The sequence below is a fragment of the Eptatretus burgeri genome, chromosome 18 (assembly GCF_056783735.1).
Source record: "Eptatretus burgeri isolate ZD-2024b chromosome 18, Ebu_testis_v1, whole genome shotgun sequence".
Lineage (NCBI taxonomy): Eukaryota > Metazoa > Chordata > Myxini > Myxiniformes > Myxinidae > Eptatretus > Eptatretus burgeri.
In genome coordinates, this window is record NC_140978.1 from 34,527,844 (window position 1) to 34,545,887 (window position 18,044).

The 18,044-nt window shown below is 45.1% G+C and overlaps 1 protein-coding gene across 1 annotated transcript in view; it reads right to left on the bottom strand.

The window, feature by feature from the left end:
- Positions 1 to 18,044, bottom strand: part of LOC147008864 (voltage-dependent L-type calcium channel subunit alpha-1D-like) — a 355,309-nt gene that overhangs the window by 95,257 nt on the left and 242,008 nt on the right. The window contains exons 31-32 of the mRNA XM_085864488.1: positions 16,936 to 17,019; positions 5,293 to 5,421 (exon numbers count right to left, since the gene is read on the bottom strand). Of these exons, the coding sequence (XP_085720614.1) occupies positions 5,293 to 5,421; positions 16,936 to 17,019 (213 nt within the window). The remainder of the gene's footprint in view (positions 1 to 5,292; positions 5,422 to 16,935; positions 17,020 to 18,044) is intronic.

Consider the following 18,044-nt stretch of genomic DNA (forward strand, 5'->3'; position numbering starts at 1 on the left):
GATGATCACCTGTCTCTGTTATCATCTGAGCTCAAGCGTTTGGACATCGAGATTGCAGCTCTCTCTGAGGTTCGGAGACCGGATTGCAGCGAGATAATGGTGGGTGGTTACACCTACTATTGGTCTGGTCGCTCTGATGGTTACCATACCCAAGGAGTTGCTGCAGCTGTGTCCAATAAGCTGACCCCAATGATAATTGAGGTAACACCGGTCAACGAGCGTATTATGAGATTAAGGATTCGTCACTCCTTAGGTGTCATTTCCCTGGTCTCTGTTTATGCTCCGACTGAGGCGAGTGATCTCACCGTGAAGGATGCATTCTACGCCACGCTCGAGTCTGTGGTTGATCAGTGCCCCAGACGAGATACACTTCTAGTCTTGGGGGATTTCAATGCATCGACTGGAACTGATAGGGATGGCTATGAGGTGTGTGTTGGTCCCCATGGGTCAGGAACTATGAACCAGAATAGCACTAAGTTCCTTGACTTTGCAAGAAGTCATGGACTTAGGGTGGCTGGTTCATGGTTTCAGCGCCCACAAGCTCATCGCTGGACTTGGTATTCCAACGCTGGCGGTGTGGCAAAGGAGATTGACCATGTCCTCATTGACGGTCATTGGAGGATGATCCAGAACTGCAGGGTCTACCGGAGTGCTCAGTTCCTCAATACTGACCACAGGCTTGTTGTAGCAACTCTAAAGCTGCACCTTAAATCCTGGAGAATGGTGCCATCCCAGCCTAGGCTGGATGTTGCCAAGCTCAGGGATGAGAGAGTAGCTGAGGAGTTTGCGAACAGGCTGAGTGGACACTTGGGGGGTCTGGATGCTTTGGGGGGTCCTGAAGAGTTGTGGAGGGCCTTCAAGACCACCGTCCTTGATGTGGCCGGTGGATGTCTTGGAGCTCACTGCAGGGAAAAGAATAATTTTGTCTCTCAAGGGACACTGGATACCATTGACCAGAGTCGCAGGGCCAGGCTGAATGGCAGAGCTGAGCTGTTCAGGGAGCTGAGGCGTAAAACTGTGCGTGGACTGAGGGTGGACAAGGAGGCCTATGTGCGAGGAATCTGTGAGGGGATAGAGCATCACCTGTGGACAGGTGATTCTCGTCCCGCTTACAGGGGAATTCGTGCATTACGTTCACCCAAGCCCATCCCTCGGAGCACTGCAGTTCGAGCAGAGAGTGGTAGGCTCTTGACAGAGGAGCCTGAAGTGAAGGCCCGCTGGGCCGGTTACTTTGAGCGGTTGTACCAGGCTGATCCCCCAGCTGTCGAGTTGGACGTCAAGGGTGTTACAATCCCTGTTGCTGACCCTCGAATAACTGTGGTCCACCTTCGCTTGTGGAAACACGGGCTGCGGTGAACCAGTTGAAACGGGGCAAAGCTCCAGGGATCTGTTTCCCAACTGACTGGAAGAGGGGCCTTGTTGTTCCTCTCTGGAAAGGGAAGGGTGATCGCCAAGACTGCAACAACTACCGAGGGGTGACGCTGCTCTCAGTGCCGGGCAAGGTCTTTGCTCGGATAATTCTTGATAGGGTTCGCCACCATCTGCTTGAGCACCAGCGTCCAGGGCAGTCAGGCTTTACACCAAAGAGGTCAACGATTGAGCGTATCCTTTCCCTTCGTGTCCTCACCGAACGCAGACGAGAGTTTCGGCAGGGGCTGCTTGCAGCCTATGTTGATCTCTGTAAAGCGTTCGATTCAGTGAATCGGGATGTCCTCTGGAGGATTCTTGGTCTTCGTGGGGTGCCACCAAACTGATCGATCTGATGTCTGAACTCTACTCTGGTACTGAGAGTGCTGTGAAGTGTGGTGGCACCATCTCTGAGTTATTTCCAGTTGTTACTGGAGTTCGTCAGGGATGTGTACTTGCCCCCACACTTTTCAGCACTTGTATGGACTGGATTTTAGGGAGGATGTCGGAGAGATCAAGTTGCAGTGCATCGTTTGGGAAGGTCAAGATCTCGGACCTTGATTTTGCAGATGATGCAGTCATCTTTGCGGACACTTTAGACATCCTCTTGGGGGCCCTCGAGGTGCTGAATGAGGAGTCAGAGCCACTGGGATTACGGGTTTCTTGGGTCAAAACTAAGATCCAGGCTTTCGGTGACATCTTGGATGCTGCTGTCCTGTCTGTGTCTGTTTGTGGTGAGGATGTTGAGGTCGTGGAGAGATTCACTTACTTTGGCAGTGATATTCATGTCTCTGCTGGCTGCGAGTCAGAGGTCAATAGACGTCTGGGTCGGGCCTGGGGAGTCATGGATTCACTGGATCATGGGGTGTGGCGCTGCCGGTACCTGTGCGGGAGGACGAAAGTCTGAGTCTTCAGGTCCTTGGTACTTCCAGTCTTGCTCTATGGGTGCGAGACTTGGACTCTGACCAAGGATCTGAGATGGAGACTTAATTCCTTAGATACCAGGTGTCTTCGGAGAATCCTTGGCTATCGCTGGTCGGATTTTGTGTCCAACGAGCGGTTGCTGAGAGAGACTCGGATGAGATTTGTTACCTGCATAGTCCGTGAGCATCAGTTGCGGCTGTATGGACATGTGGCTCATTTTCCTGACGCTGATCCTGCTCACCAGATTCTCTCAGCGAGGGAGTCTCATGAGTGGAGGAGGCCAGTGGGCCGACCACGTGCCTCATGGTTGCAGCAGGTTGACCATCATCTCAAGGAGATGGGGATGGGCCTGGCATCTGCCTGGGGGATGGCCAGACGGAAGCCCTTGGAGTACCGGCGGAAAGTGGACGCAGCGACGCGCTGTTCTGGCACATGCTCCCATACCTGACCTGACCTGACCCTGATTTGCGACAAAGTGACCTGGACCTTCAAAATTTTGTGCACTGAAAGGGACCTCTATAGGCCTCTGATATGCGAAGTTACAAAAATTTTCAATGATAACTGTGCTCTACAGAATTTTTTATACGTGGTTACAGACAAAAATAATAATAAAAAAAAACATACAAGCTGACTAACATATCTTGCAAAAACTTCGTTTTGGCAAAATAATGAAAAAAATACAGGTCAGTTATCCGAGAAAATGGGTAAACATGGTAATTTTATGTGCCAACAGAAATTGAAGCCGATACAGCAGGAAAAAATCACAGAACCATCGGAAAGCAACAGTAAATGAAAACATAAATAATTGGAAAAAATAAATGAAAAATCAAATGCAGGTGAGCAATCTGAGACAATGGGGAAGCACGGTTCGTATGCTTACACCATGTGTAAGCAAGCACATGCTGCCAGTATATTTATCTATGTATGTATGTATATAAAATATATATAAAATATATATATATATATATATATATATATATATATATATATATATATATATATATATATATATATATATATATATATACATATATATCTGAATGAAACCCCCAAACTTGATGAGGCATCAAGGCACACATCTAGTCCCATGGCAGTGCTTGCTGCATGACCTGCCAGCTACAAGTGTCGCCTGCCACGCAAGCACATTGTCTTTGCCCTGCTGATCACCAGTCAAGAGGTTTGCAGTCAGCAATATTAAATCCAACCAAAGAAGCACACTGACAATGACATGATGCTGACATCAAGTACACAAATTATACCAACACATCACCTCAAAACTAGGAGGCATCCGTATGGTGCTCAAGCCTTTGCAGACTGAGATTAAAGCCTATGGTCATGAAGAGATGAAAGCAGAGATTTCAATCTCGACTTTGTCCTTGATATGGGCTCATCAGGAGAACATGCTGCAGATCGTTCACTGATCATATTTGGTATAGTTTGTGTACATGACGTCAGCGTCACGTCATAATCAGGATGGTTCCTTGGTTGGATATATATGTATATAATGTATATACATACACACACAGCGATGAGTGTGTGCACATGCATATATGCGTGTATGTGTGTGTGCATGCAAGTTGCTGTTGTTGGCTGCTATTTCTACATGTGGGTGGGTTTCAGGAGATTGAACAGAGACCTACCAGATCTCAAAGTATCCACCTCAGTGTGTGTGTGTGTGTGTGTGTGTGTGTGTGTGTGTGCATGTGTGTATGTGTGTGTGTGTGTGTGTGTGTGTGTGTGTGTGTGCATGTGTGTATGTGTGTGCATATGTGTGTGTGTCATTAGCTCACATGTGATCATCAAATGAAAAAAAATGTATGCGGTACAAGGTGTGTACAGCTGAACAGAAGTCACCTGCATTGTACAAACATTCATTACAAGTTGTTTCACTCGGATAGCTCGATAGCACCCTCATCTGGAAGGGCAGCTTGCGTGGTTCACTGCATGGGGTTTGGTGAAGGGGGTTTGAAGCTTTGTTGGAACCAAAAGGAATAAATGCAAACAGCACACTTAATAAAACTGAGGGTTTATGACATCATAGTGATCCAAATAAAGAGTGCAGCTCAGCGATTGCCAACACAGAACAGGACATTGTGGTGCGTTTGAAGTTAGGTTTGTCGACATCAATGCGGTGTTTTAGTTTGGAAAACTTTTCGAACATTTATTTCATTAAAAGTCAATGTGCATCCTGAGCGGCGTTTTCCTGAACACTTACATGAGGGTGAGCGGACACATCTGGGGAGAATGCAACCTGTCCGATCCTCTGTTGTGTAAATGAAGGGACCACATCAAAAAATTATTTTCCGTGTGATACCACTCTGAAGATACATCCCGAGTGATGCACAATGAGTAAGCATGAATTTAAGTACTCCAAGAAAAAGCTATCAATCGTCAAGATCTGATGAGATGAAATTCTCATGAAATTCTCGTGAGAACTCATTCGATGAGATATTCGTTTTTTGTACAAGAGGTGATGATACTTGTTCTTAACTTCAGTATTTGAGATGTGCAATGCAATAACATATACAACTAGAACTGCACTCGGTGGAGCGCATACCTCCGTCAGGCTGAACAGTCTACGTTTTGTATCTCACCGATAGGTCGGATCTGGATTTGTCCCTGAACCAAAATCGAATCGGCTTGTTCGTGCCACCTAATCAGCTCATCCACCTAGTTTTTTCATAACTCGTCCACAACTTTTTGAGATAGAATGCTATACATAGTTTTTGGCCCCATCTCTCTATGGTGAAGAATCATTTAAAAAACTTTAAAAAACAACTCTCATATCCCAATCCGGATTTGGATCTTCACCAAAATCAAATCAATTCGTCCTTGTCACACAACCAACCGGTGCACCAAGTTTCATCCAAATTCGTTCATCATTTTTTTTGACATATCCTGCTCACAGACAAACAGACAGACAGGAGTGAAAACATAACCTCCATCCACACAAGGGCCTACCTGGAATGATTTGATGAAGGTCCACAACAGAGTTCGAATTCCTTCTCCCTTGTTCAGCAACTTCACGAGCCGCATGACTCGGAAGAGGCGGAAAAATGTGATGGAGATGCGAGAGCTGTCTTCGGAACTCTAGGCATGAAAAACGAAATTCATCTCAAAAATACTTTAAAAAAAAACAAACAAACACTCCTACTGCTCTTATAGGACAATACTCCAAACCATGTAGCCTTTATGTGTCTTCTCACGTTCTCCTTACACGTCATTACATCTTTGATAAGCACCTGCAGGCTAAAAGCATTTCAGAAACCATCGAGGTTTGCTGTAATAATATCGTGATGCTTCCATTTTGGAACCATTTTGAGTTCAGTGTCCGCCACCGATTGATTTCCAATCGCCTCCACAGTGACGTGCCTCATTTTCTCAATCCCAATCAATGCTCCAATTGACCAGGAGGTCCCACGATGGTGCCATTGACGTTAGATTCACCTTTTACACATCCAGACGATTTTAGGACAATTTATTTCGAGGGTACATCGATTGCAGACTGAATCCAGCTGCAAATTGCTGGATAATTAAAACTTTCTGACACCTTCCTACAGAACGAAGCACGAGGCTGTATGACTGCCACCCTCTGTGCGCCAATGACCGAATGGCACGTCGCATTTGCTGTTATTTGGCGTGAACTTTCGGTCTGCAGACTACCAATACTTCTCTAACGATCACAATTAATGCCACCTTCTTAAATTACATCTTGGCCAAAGTCTTTCACTAACCTGGCTGGCCACGTCTGATGCTGATGCTTGACTGAATGTGATTTGGGAAGGAATTTGGAAGTTGTTGAGGGTGCCGGAAATAACTCGCCACGGACTATCAAATACAAAGTAATAATAACAATGATCCGCAATCATCTCAAGAAATACAAGAACAATGAGGAACACACACAATATAAAATAAAATAAAAATAGGGTGTAAAACTTTGATATCATTCCTGGAATTATATTTTAGATGACGATTGTTTTTATTTTTGTTGTTGTTGGTCCTCCCAATTGTGAAAGCAAAGAATAACCTCAAAAGAAATGTAATTCTGTCTATACCCAATGAAAGGAGAGAGAAAAGTTTAAATTGTAGATTATTTGATGGAGAGATGATTGAAACTTTGGTTTGACTGAATGTTTTGTATTAGAAATCACAAGACTGCAGATTCCGTTTGTACAAGTATACACGCTGCTGTTTGCTGCGATTTTTCCACCGACAAAATCATTTGTGGACCTCGAGAGTGGGAATTGTGTTTTCGGGATCACCATTGCCAAGGCTGGTGTGATTACTCCCATATTTCATAAACTAGTCAGTCTATCACTTCCATCTTGATGGATGGCCCCGATCGCTGTGGGGGAACGTGGTATTTCCATGCACACGTAGAAGAAACAGCAATTCGGGTTAGCGAGGATGCCAAAGTAATCATGCGATGTCAGTGACTCCACACGGGGGGTCCCAACGATGGAACCCTGCCCTTTTGGGCCTTTCGCTGGTTTGAGTTTGAAGAAGCCAAAGGTTTCGCCGATAAACGCGACCTGCTGTAGGAATCATATACAGACATGTATGACTGATATATGCTCATAGAATTGCCTTGTTCGTGTCATTCGGTATCCTATACCCTTCTTCCAAAGGAACGGATCACATATCTATTTCGGTTTTCAGAAAATCTATCGTTGTGAACGATGACAAAGATTGTGCTTTATTTTTTTTTATTGGTTAACGAGTCAATTCCTTCCCAAATGGGGCCTTGATTTTGGGGGCATTTCATGTGTTCAACGTTTTCATTTACTAATTGGAGTTTTTGATTTTGCGACGAATCTGATTTTTGTTCTTCATGAACTAATAAATAAATCAATAAATAAATAAATATATTAATCCACGACAACTTTCCAGCAACAAAATGGCGGACAAACGAACAATGATTAGGCCTCAGGCCTATTTAAGAATGTGGAGGGGCTGCAAAACCAACGACAACAATCGAGGAACTCGAGCATTTTTGACGATAGCTCAGCCTCCATATTTCAAGAAGAAGGTGTTGTCGGCCCTGTTAGTTGATGGAGGAAGAGGAAGAGCAAAACTGGATAATAATGAAGAGGATGTATCATTCTTTTAAGGAGCCATAAGACACAACCAACCAATTAATTTGTCCAGTAGACAAAGGTTCGCGTGTGACGTTTGACCACAGACTGGTCTTCAAATAGGACGATAAGTCAACGGTCAAAACGATGGGGCCTGAATCTTTGTCACTATGAAAAACTAAATGGATGGATGCATTATCCGAATCGGTGTCTTTTCCCAACTATACTCGATTATGTCTCACAAGAAGAAGCGAATAATTTATGACTACGTTGGGAAATTGGCCTTTCTTCTGAAAGCGAAGACAACGCAGATTGCCTCTTACGTACATCATCTATCGGTTGAAACTCGACGTGCATCTTTCGATTGTTTTAACATTTGAAATGGAATGTAAGTTTTACACCCAAAAAGATCTCAGCAACACAAGCATGCTCCGACGAGGGATTTTGCAATACCAGGAAAAGGCACAAGACCTTGGACATGTCTGACCGCATGTCCAATGGTGGCCACAACATCCGCAGGGAATCATCAAAACAAGGGTGAGCCTCAAAAAAGCACGTCACAATGTACAAGGAAATGCTTTCCACCTCACCTCGCAGACCGCTGTGACTGTGATAGTGAAAGGGTGGAAGAATTTGGAACCATACCCTTCGTCAGTCGCAGCCAGATGGCTATGTGTCATCTGACTGTTCACAACTAACCGAATGAGACATGTTAAAATTGGCAAAATTGATGCCGGATGTTGAATTATATTCTGAGCCGCCATTGCCATAACATTATGCTGGGATTTCGCACTTTGACGTTTGCAGCCAATTGTGAGGTTAACACGTCCATCTCCAGCATGGCGTTATTCAAAATACGGTCATTTTGTTTCACCATTAGCAATCTTGCAGAAAGCATGCATACATGCACAAACGAGATTTTTCTTTCCTCCCACCTCGAGCTTCATCGGCTTGCTCTCATCATCCCCATCACCCTTTCAAAAAGAGCAGGAAAGTGAATCATGTCACAAGCACATGATGCGGCACACGTGAACAGGCGTGTGAGAGAAGTGTCAGCTGAACCGGTGATGAACAACGCAATTGGTTATGATGTACAAGTTAATGCTTTCTTTCTGAGATGGGTCACGCTATATCTGGATTTGAACCCAACAATAAATGAAGTGTGGAAAAGCCAAAGCTTTAGCTGAAGGGTGCAACTGGCTGTAGGAATCATATACAAAACATATATAACTCATATATATGCCCATATACGATTCGCTCATCACTTTTGAGCAGGAAGGGTTTCCGTACACCGACAACAGTCGCAGCACAACCTCAGCAGGAAAGGCTGGGGCGTACACTTACATTGATCTTGGAGAAGGCGATATCGACGATACTACCAACGACAATGAGAGCATCAAAAGCGTTCCATGCATCACAGAAATAATGCTGAACGGCGGGCATGGGTTGTCAAAGGGCAAAAGAAAGAAAGAAAGAAAGGAAGGCAAAAACAGAAACAGCAACAAAAGAGTTTCAAACTAAAAGTCAGCAAAGGATGTTGAAGGTCATCAGCAAGCCGATCAGATGCTATAGCAACACAGTGACATTCGGCCTTTGCACAAATTAAATAAAATTGGAGGACAGCAAGGATGAAGAAGGGGAAGAAAACAAGGTAGGAGTGAAAAGGTTACGATGAACAAATGTAGGCATGATGTGGAGCTTTAACAACATGCGGTGACAGTGACCTCACTCATTAACAGATAATGCGGAATTGCTTATGAAATCACGACGTGAAACTCTGCAGAACCCCCAATTATACTAACAAGCAAATTATGTGAACATGGATTTGAAATTGGATAAAATGTAAGCTCGGAGCCATTCAGCAAAACCTCAAGGAAAATGAGAAAAATAACCACGTCTCATGAATCGTCCCTTGTGTCGTACGCGGACGCATCTCGGTCGAGTCCAATGGTCAGCGTGGACGACACATTTGGCACTCCAGTCGAAGCACCTGCCACGTGATGATGTAGACCTCAGCTTTGCATCTCACGCGTATTGTGTTCCTGGTATCTTCATCATTCACGTGAAATGCATTGATATCTCCTAATGTCATTATTCGTATAAAAGTATATTTCCTCGCATTTCCCGCAAATGTACGTACATTGGTGTATTTTGATGTTATTGTCTCATACGTGCTGTTGGGGACAAACCTCTTCATGAACCTGAGACTCTGCAGAAAGCATTATGGATCTCAAAGGATTGACACTTACAGTTGTCATATTATTCCACCCGACACTACTCACCACCCAACACTACTCACCACCCGACACTACTCACCACCCAACACTACTCACCACCCAACACTACTCACCACCTGACACTGCCTCTGTTTTATGTTTACCATTTCTACCAGAGCTACAGTAAATAAATAAACAAATAAACATTCAGGCTGATGCAAAATCAGATGAGTGATGATGAATCTGGAGGCATGATTTATACGGCCATAGCCAAAAGATGAACTCTGGTTAGTCAATAAGAAAAGAGATGAGATGGCCAGCTTGAAGCACCCTCTGAAGGGTGGTGTACTTCCCAGTACACCGCCTCCCCACCCCAACCACCCACATTACTCATAGCTGGATGGCATTTTATAGTTCGGCATCATTACATGGTGGGTTGAATCAAAAGAAGTTCAGAGACAAACATGCCACACAGTCAGCCATTCTATGCTTCAAAGTCAGCTGTCCTGCCCGTACCAAGTCAGCTGTCCTGCCCGTACCAAGTCAGCTGTCTTGCCCGTACCAAGTCAGCTGTCCTGCCCATACCAATTCAGCTGTCCTGCTCATACCAAGTCACCTGTTCTGCCTGTACCAAGTCACCTATCCTGTCCGTACCAAGTCAGCTGTCCTGCCCGTACCAAGTCACCTGTCCTGCCCGTACCAAGTCACCTGTCCTGCCCGTACCAATTCAGCTGTCCTGCCAATACCAAGTCAGCTGCCCTGCCCATACCAAGTCACCTGTCCTGCCTATACCAAGTCAGCTATCCTGCCCACACCAAGTCAGCTATCCTGCCCACACCAAGTCAGCTATCCTGCCCACAACAACTCAGCTGGTACTGACACACCAAAGGGTAATTATTACAGTCAATCAGTCAAAAACAATTGTATTTTCTCCTTATTACCATCAGTTTTTATGTTCTCCACTTTTCCCTCCACCCTCCTTCTATGCCTCTCAACTATACCATCCATTTCATGTCTCAAAATAAAATAAATACAACAAAAAATAACCTTTTACCCCACGTTATACCCCACGTAACCACGTAACTTCCTGTACCGACCCTTCTTCCCCCTTATTTTGCTGATCTACCATCCACTACTTTTTCCAGCCCACATTCACCACACACCTTTACAATTATTTTCTTCAACCTTTCCTTTTCCTAATCTTACCTAATCTTAAAAAAAACAAAATTGTTCCTTCTTTTAACCTCTCACATTAACCAAACAGGGGATAGTGAAATAAGTGATTACCTCCCATAACCACTTGTTTCACCACCACCTCTTCATCTTCCTTCTACATTCGCTGACCAAATTCATCATCACCGACACGATTTTTCTTCAACCTTTCCTTTTCCTAACCTTAAGTAATCTTCATGAAAAAAATAAAAACAACGGTCTCCTATAAATGTCACAACTTCCTCTTTCACACGCGTGGTTCTCGTTATTGTGTCATAATTCACTACTCTTCCTGTTCTTGTACAAAAGGTTGTTTTCAATTCGACCTTTCCTTCATCCCGTGTGTAAGAGTCCCACTGGTACAACATTCCCTTTCTCCATTCTCTTAATTCACCTTCAATGCATCCTTCACGTAACGTCTTTAATCGCATCTCTGACTTTAAAAAATTTAAACTCCCAGTTTGTAATAGATGTTCGTGATCCATCAATCATCCTTAATTTTTTCCAACTTCAGTGCCAATTCACCCCACCTCCTTACATCTACCTCCTCATGGCCCGTCACCTATTATCCCATCTCCTTGCCCCTCATCCTACCTCTGCTCTTGACACCTCTTCACTATCTTCTGCTTCAGTATCAGCTCCTCCTCTGTTGTCCCAAAGTGTGTGGTGTTTTTACATCTGTGGGCTCCATTCTAACCAAACATGTCTCACTCTCTCAATCAGGACACTCCTGATCCCCACAAACATGCTCCTTCCATCCTCTCTGCACACCTCCCTCTCTTCCCAACCCCTCAAACCTTGTACCCTCCCCCCCCACCTGCCCATTCCATTCTTCACCATACTTCCACCAAGTCTCATCCTTCCCCTCTCCCCACCTCTCGCATTGCCCTCCTGCACCTTTACCATACCTGATCTCATCGTATCCCCTTCATCTCAAGGCAACCTTCACACTCTTCCTCCTCCAAGCTTCCCTCTCACCTTTCTCAAAAACTCCCTCACCCCTCACCCTCATCTCTCAACTCACCCTTGTCCCTCTAATCTTCCCCTCACTCCCCCTTGCCAAAGATGCCCCCTTCACAGCCACAAAGGTACCTCTTTCCCCCACCCTCTCTCTCTTCCATCTCATCACTCCACCCCCTCCAATCTTCAACCACCCTCTGCCTCCTCTCTTATTACTCCCCACTATAGTTAAACCCATCACCACCGAGCCTTTTCTCCTCCACATCTGTCCCTCTCCAAAGCTCTTCTCCAACCCCCTCACTCTTTCAATAACTCTCCTTACCTCCCCACCTCCTCCTTCATCCTTCCCTCCCCCTCCCCTCCCCTGCACCAAAAACCTCTTTCCTTTACCTAATTACCAAGTCAGATAGACTGCCCATACCAAGCATGATAATGCAAGTGTATGGCAGGCAGGTCGGTGGTCTTTCTGTCTTCTACTATCTCCTCTCCGGCCTTGCCCCCCTCCCCCCTTGCTCTGTCTGAGATATGTCCCCCTTATATTTCCGCAGGGTACTCAAGGTGCACCAGGAACCCCCTTCTGGTTAAATACCAAAATCAAGAATCACTGCTCACCTTCACTCTTTCATTCCTCTTTTTTCCTGCCTTTGGAACAAACTCCCACTCTCTTCAATCCCACTCTTCCCTCTAGGTCTTCAAAACAGGTGTTCACCACCATCTCTTATCTTCCCCCATCCAAAACCACGATGTTTTCTACCCCCGTTAATCCACCCAAAACCCACTTCCTTCAAATTCCCTGCTTTCCTTCCTGAAAGTCCTTGTTGTGTAAGGACCTGAAAGTCCCTGTAATGTCCATCTTGTTTACTCCATGTACCCTGCCCCATCCCTCTCCCTTCCATAGATCTCCTCGTCCCTCTGTTCCCCACTGTGTTTTTTCCTTCCCTCCTCCTTCCCTCTCGTCTCCTGCTCCCCTTGTTGTACGTTCTGTGTGTTCGCTCTCATACGAGCCTCCAGTGTATCCAAATAAAAATAAAAAAATCCTCAAAAAAATCATAACTTGCGTTTCTCTCTATCTCTTTTGTGTACATAGTCGAGGTTCATGGAAGTGCGAGTACACTGAATGGATCAGGCCATAATAGACCAAAAGAACAGCAAAGTGAGAAGGGGGGGGACACTAACAGCGTAGTTGAAGGCCAAGATAGAGGTTAACTTGGACAAACAATGGGTGTGGGGTTGGAATGGAGGGTAGAAAAGGACATTATGGATACAGAAGGAAGCTCACACAAGGGAAAAACTGGGAGTTGGGAAGGAGAAGAGCTTGGAGTGGGTGGTTTTGGGGAGGAGGGTTAACAAGGGAAGAAAAGATCATGGTTTTGGATTGGGGATGGTATGAGATAGTGGTGAACAGCTGTCTTGACGATCTGGAGGGGAGAACGAGATTGAAGAGGATGAGGAAGTTGGATCCACAGGTGGGAAAAAAAGAGGAACGAATAAGTGTAGGCGAGCCGTTATCCTACATTAAGGTAGATTCACCAGAAGGGGGTTGATGGTGGACTGTGTGCACCCTGCAAAAACCTGGGTGAGTGAGTAATGGGGGACAAATCACGGAAAGATCAGAAGGTGCAAGACCGGAGAGGAGGCGTTAGAAGACAAAGAGATCACCGACCTGTCTGCAATGGTAATGTGATAGGCCCATATACTCAGCCTCAGCATGTGAGATTCCAATGATCTTGAATGCTTTAGTTTCCATCAAGTCATCAAGCTGAGCAAGGTGTGAGGCAGGGGACCAGCCCAGAGGGGAAAGCAGTGCTCCATCAAGTTGATAATGAAGGCCTTGTAAGTCATGTGAGTTCAGGTGTGCATAGGAAAGACTTTATACGATGGAGAATGGCAAGACGGTGACTAGTTTGGAGGCCAACTTTGAAATGTAGTTTGCCAACGAAAAATAATGGCTGATGGCGAGACCCAGGAGTTTCAATGACTGAACTTCCTCATGAGGATTCTTTAACAACTAGATGCGAGGGTTTGCCAGATGGTCCTTTTGGAGAGAAATAGTGAAAGTGTAACATTTGTCAGGATTGAAAGACTTATTCAAAGTGTTTGACCAGCTTGTGATTTGGTCTAGGTCTGAAGAGAGGAAAGTCGAGCCTGCAGCCTTCCTGTCTGAAGGATAAGGGATGGCACGGCAGAGAGTGGAGTCATCAGTAAATAGATAAAGGGGATTTTCCAGAGTCAAAGAGATCATTGATGAAGATTAGGAAAAGGACTGGGCCCATAACACTGCCTTGGGGGCACTCCAGCTTTGAGTGAGGAGAGGAGATGAAAGGATTCCAGGCCATGTGTGGAGTTGGCTTTGGATGCCATAGGCAGAGAGTTTGGAAAGTAAGGCTGGATGCCAGACTGTATAACAAGCACGAGATGTCCAGCAAGATGTCCCTGTTCTCAAGTCTGACATTGAAGGCTGCCATCCATTGTTGGGAGAGTAGAAGTCAGCATGTCAAAGGTGGAGTGACCTGGACCAAAACCAAATTGATTATCTGAGATGAGGTTGTTGGAGAAAAGGAATGATTTCATGTCAAGGAATGATGGATTCCATGACCTTGCTGATGATTCAAAGTAAGCTCATGGGTCCGCAGTTAAAGCGAGCAGTTTTTGCACCTTTTTTACGTGATGCGTTGATGTTGGCAGATGTCAAAGCAAATGGTAGATGACTGAGGGCAAATGACAGGGAGAAAAGGACAGAGAGAGGCTGTGCAAGAGCAGCAGAGCAGGTTTGTAGGACACGTGAGCTGATGACGTCCGGTCCAGTTGTAGAGTCAGAGTCGAGGGTTGAAAGAACCTTCTCCACCTTCACATGAGCAGAAGACACAGAGTCAAGGAGCAGTTGGGTATGACAGGGAATGGTGGGTACCGAGAGTGAGGGGTTGGGGACACGAGATTTGAAAGCAAACACAGAATCGAGGCATTCGGCCTTCTCACAAGTAGAGTCAGCTGCGGTGCCATTTGAAGTAAGGGAAGGGAGGAAAGGGGAGCATACACCAGAGCTAGACGTAACAAGGCACCATCAGGTTTTGGAGGAGTAAGACATGTTTGAAAGTTCAATCTTGAGGTTGGACGGACATTGTTTTCTGGCTCTCCTGAGAGTGGACACACACTTGTTGTGGCTTTTTAGAATGCGGTGAGATTGCCTTTGGTAAGATTTGCCTTCCAGTAAGAGAAGGGAAGTTGTTTCAGAGCAACTGCTTCACCACAGGATTCAGTGTACTATGGGAGGGGAGAGGGGTAGGATAATTAAAGAGGAGATGGGATGAATATGTGCATAAGAGAGCATGGGTTTCTGTGGGAGAATTCCGAGAATGAGTTAATATTAAGGGCAATAGAAATGGGAGACCAGTCCTGAAGAGAGACGGCTGCTTGCTTTTCCTGGCAATCTGCTTGAGTGAACTGCCAGACTCGACGGCGTTGAGTCAGCTCTCTGAGAAAAGCCAAATAGATGTTGACTTTCACAAGCACATCATCAGATGAACCAATTGGAGCAAGGGAAGAGTAGGGGACATTTGCAGGGAAGTTTGTCATCACCAAGTCCAAAAGAGAGTATTTGCCATTGGGAGAAATCCAGGTGGGAAAGCTCACAGGTTGAGCCAGTCCCATGGAGTCACAGACGTCCTTTGCTGAAGTGCCATGGCTGGTGAGAGAGGTGTCAACACCCAGCCAAGTTGCATGGCGACAACTGAAATTGCAACATATGAGGAAGAGAGAGTTGGGATGAGTGGTTAAAAGTTGGTCCATGTTGCAGTCGGAGAAAAAGATGTAGATGGAGTCATCACTATTTGGAGGATGGTAAAACAAACAGACAAACAAGAGGTTGGAGCAGATAAGTCGTAGCCAAAGGTATTCCTGGGGGTTGGGTGGTATAATAGCAGAACAATGAGAGTGAGGAATAGAGTTCCTGATGTACAGTGCAACTCTGCCGCCAGGACGGGGTTCAGGTCGATCAAACTGGAGGATATAATAGCCAAGGAGAAACACGATGGAGTCAGGGACATCCTGTCATCCTGTGGAAGGAAGGATTCTGTTAAACAGATGATGTCCGGGCTGTCGGCAGCAGCCTGGATTGAGAGATCAGTAAGGTTGGAGTGAAATCATCAGATGTTTGAGGTTCACACAGTGAGGGACATGGGAGGATGCATTGGGAGGGTGCATGCTGCAGGTGAAGATAGGAGGTCGAATGAGGGGAAAGATGGGATGAGCAGGACGAGGGGGGAAGCCAAGAGGGATATTACAAGGGGGAATCCAAGAGGGGAAATATTGAGGGGCAGGGTTTTGGGGAAAGTTTTGAGAGGAGAGGGGTGAGGGGGAAGCTTGGAAAGAGTGGAGTGAAGGGAGAGCTAGGTGAGGGTGTGGTGAGGGTGAAGCTTGTAGAGGGTGGTGTAAGAGGGGATGCAGAGAGGGGAGGACATTAAGTGGAGGAATGTTGAAGAGGGGGCACGTAGAAGGAGTGAGGTTGAAAGGACACGGCTTGTAGGAGATGTGTGGTAGGGTACTGACACAGAGGGGTTTTACACTGTGTAAAATAACATGAAGTAAAAACTGTAAAATAATTTTTGACACTATAAAAGAACGTATTATATAATCTTACATTTTGTGTGCAGGACAAAAGCAAAGTTGGACACTTGAAGGTAGCACTTGATTTCAAACTTATCATAACATCATCACCCATTTGTGTATTCATAATAATTTGTTTTTCAGAATTTTTCAGAAGGGATTTTAAGTCCATTATGGCTACATCAAAAGTACCACAACTCAAAGCACTTAACATGTATTTGTCATTATATGTATACCAGGACCTGTTGGGGTGGAGGGGGTGCAGAAAGTTTACTACGAATGACTGTAGTTGCACTGTAATAGTGGGAAACCTATCGTTTGGTATTCTGTTGCTGTACCACGAGTGACTGATCATGCAAGGGTTAAAGTAATTCATCCTTGCTGGGAAACATGGTACTTTGGTCGCAAAAAATAACTAGCTTATATAAATTACTTTCGAGTTGAGCAGAAAGATTACTTGGCATGGACTTTCCAAGAGCACAAGACAAAATAGGAAAAGGGACAAGGTGACGGGAGGCCATTGTGCAACCGATACTCACATTAATTTCACTGAGAACGACGTCTATTATGCTGCCAATCACGATCAGGAAGTCAAACACATTCCAGGCATCACTAAAGTAGCCCTGAACAGTGGGTGGACGGTAGGATTGGATTAGCATAAAAGGTACATTTAAATGCGAGTACATGGCGGGCATCGTGACGGAAGAATTTACAAAATTATTAGCAATTCCTACCTAATGAGTCTACTTGACCAGTGGCATGGTTAAAGTCCCTCTCGATTCCTACCTCCATACCATTATCGGTTAAACGTCCACTGCATTCTCGTAGATAGACCTCTTCCGAACATTGTAGGTCTGTTCCAGCTGCTTCTTCACACATCTGCGCCGAGTTATAAACAACCCTCCGACAAATAACTAAATTTGCAGGAAATTTCGTGATTGAAATTGATGATTCAACAACTGACGTGGTTTTTAAATCACGTTTTTAGTATTTACAACAATCATTTTATTTGTTGACCCACGATCATTGACCCTTTTACTCTCCACGTCCTGGAAATGACCACATATGTCCATTCAGATCCACGATTGGTTCAATTCTCAACTTGGGCCTCCCCACACACTATACTGTATATCGAAATGAAAAACAATTGAAGTATTTTCTCCAACTCAGACCACAGCATTATGGCTCTCATGTCTGATCGGACATGTTTGTGGAGGTTAGATATTCCATCGTGTATCTCTGAAGAATCGGCAAGCAGAATTGCTATTGTTTTGAAATTTGATCACATAGAAACAGAGCTTGGGTTATGGACCTGTTATCGACAAAAGAAATCTTGACAGGTTGCCAGGAATCTGAGGAATAAGATATCCTTCTGTTACATCACCGTCAAACAACATCAGATAATGGGGTATCATCAACCATGTCTCTACTTAGCCATTTTCTCCTGCATCTGAGAACAGTACAATCGGTAAAATTGGTCTTTTGTTAGTTCTTCTGTCAAATTACAAGTGGCACAGTTGTTCATGGAGGTCATTGGCCTCCTTGTTGCCGCCTCCATTGGTGCATGACATCCAGCGACAACACTGCTTTCAATGCAAGACAGCTTTTCTCTTCTTTCAAGAACGGTGTTAACTCGGCTGCACCTGTC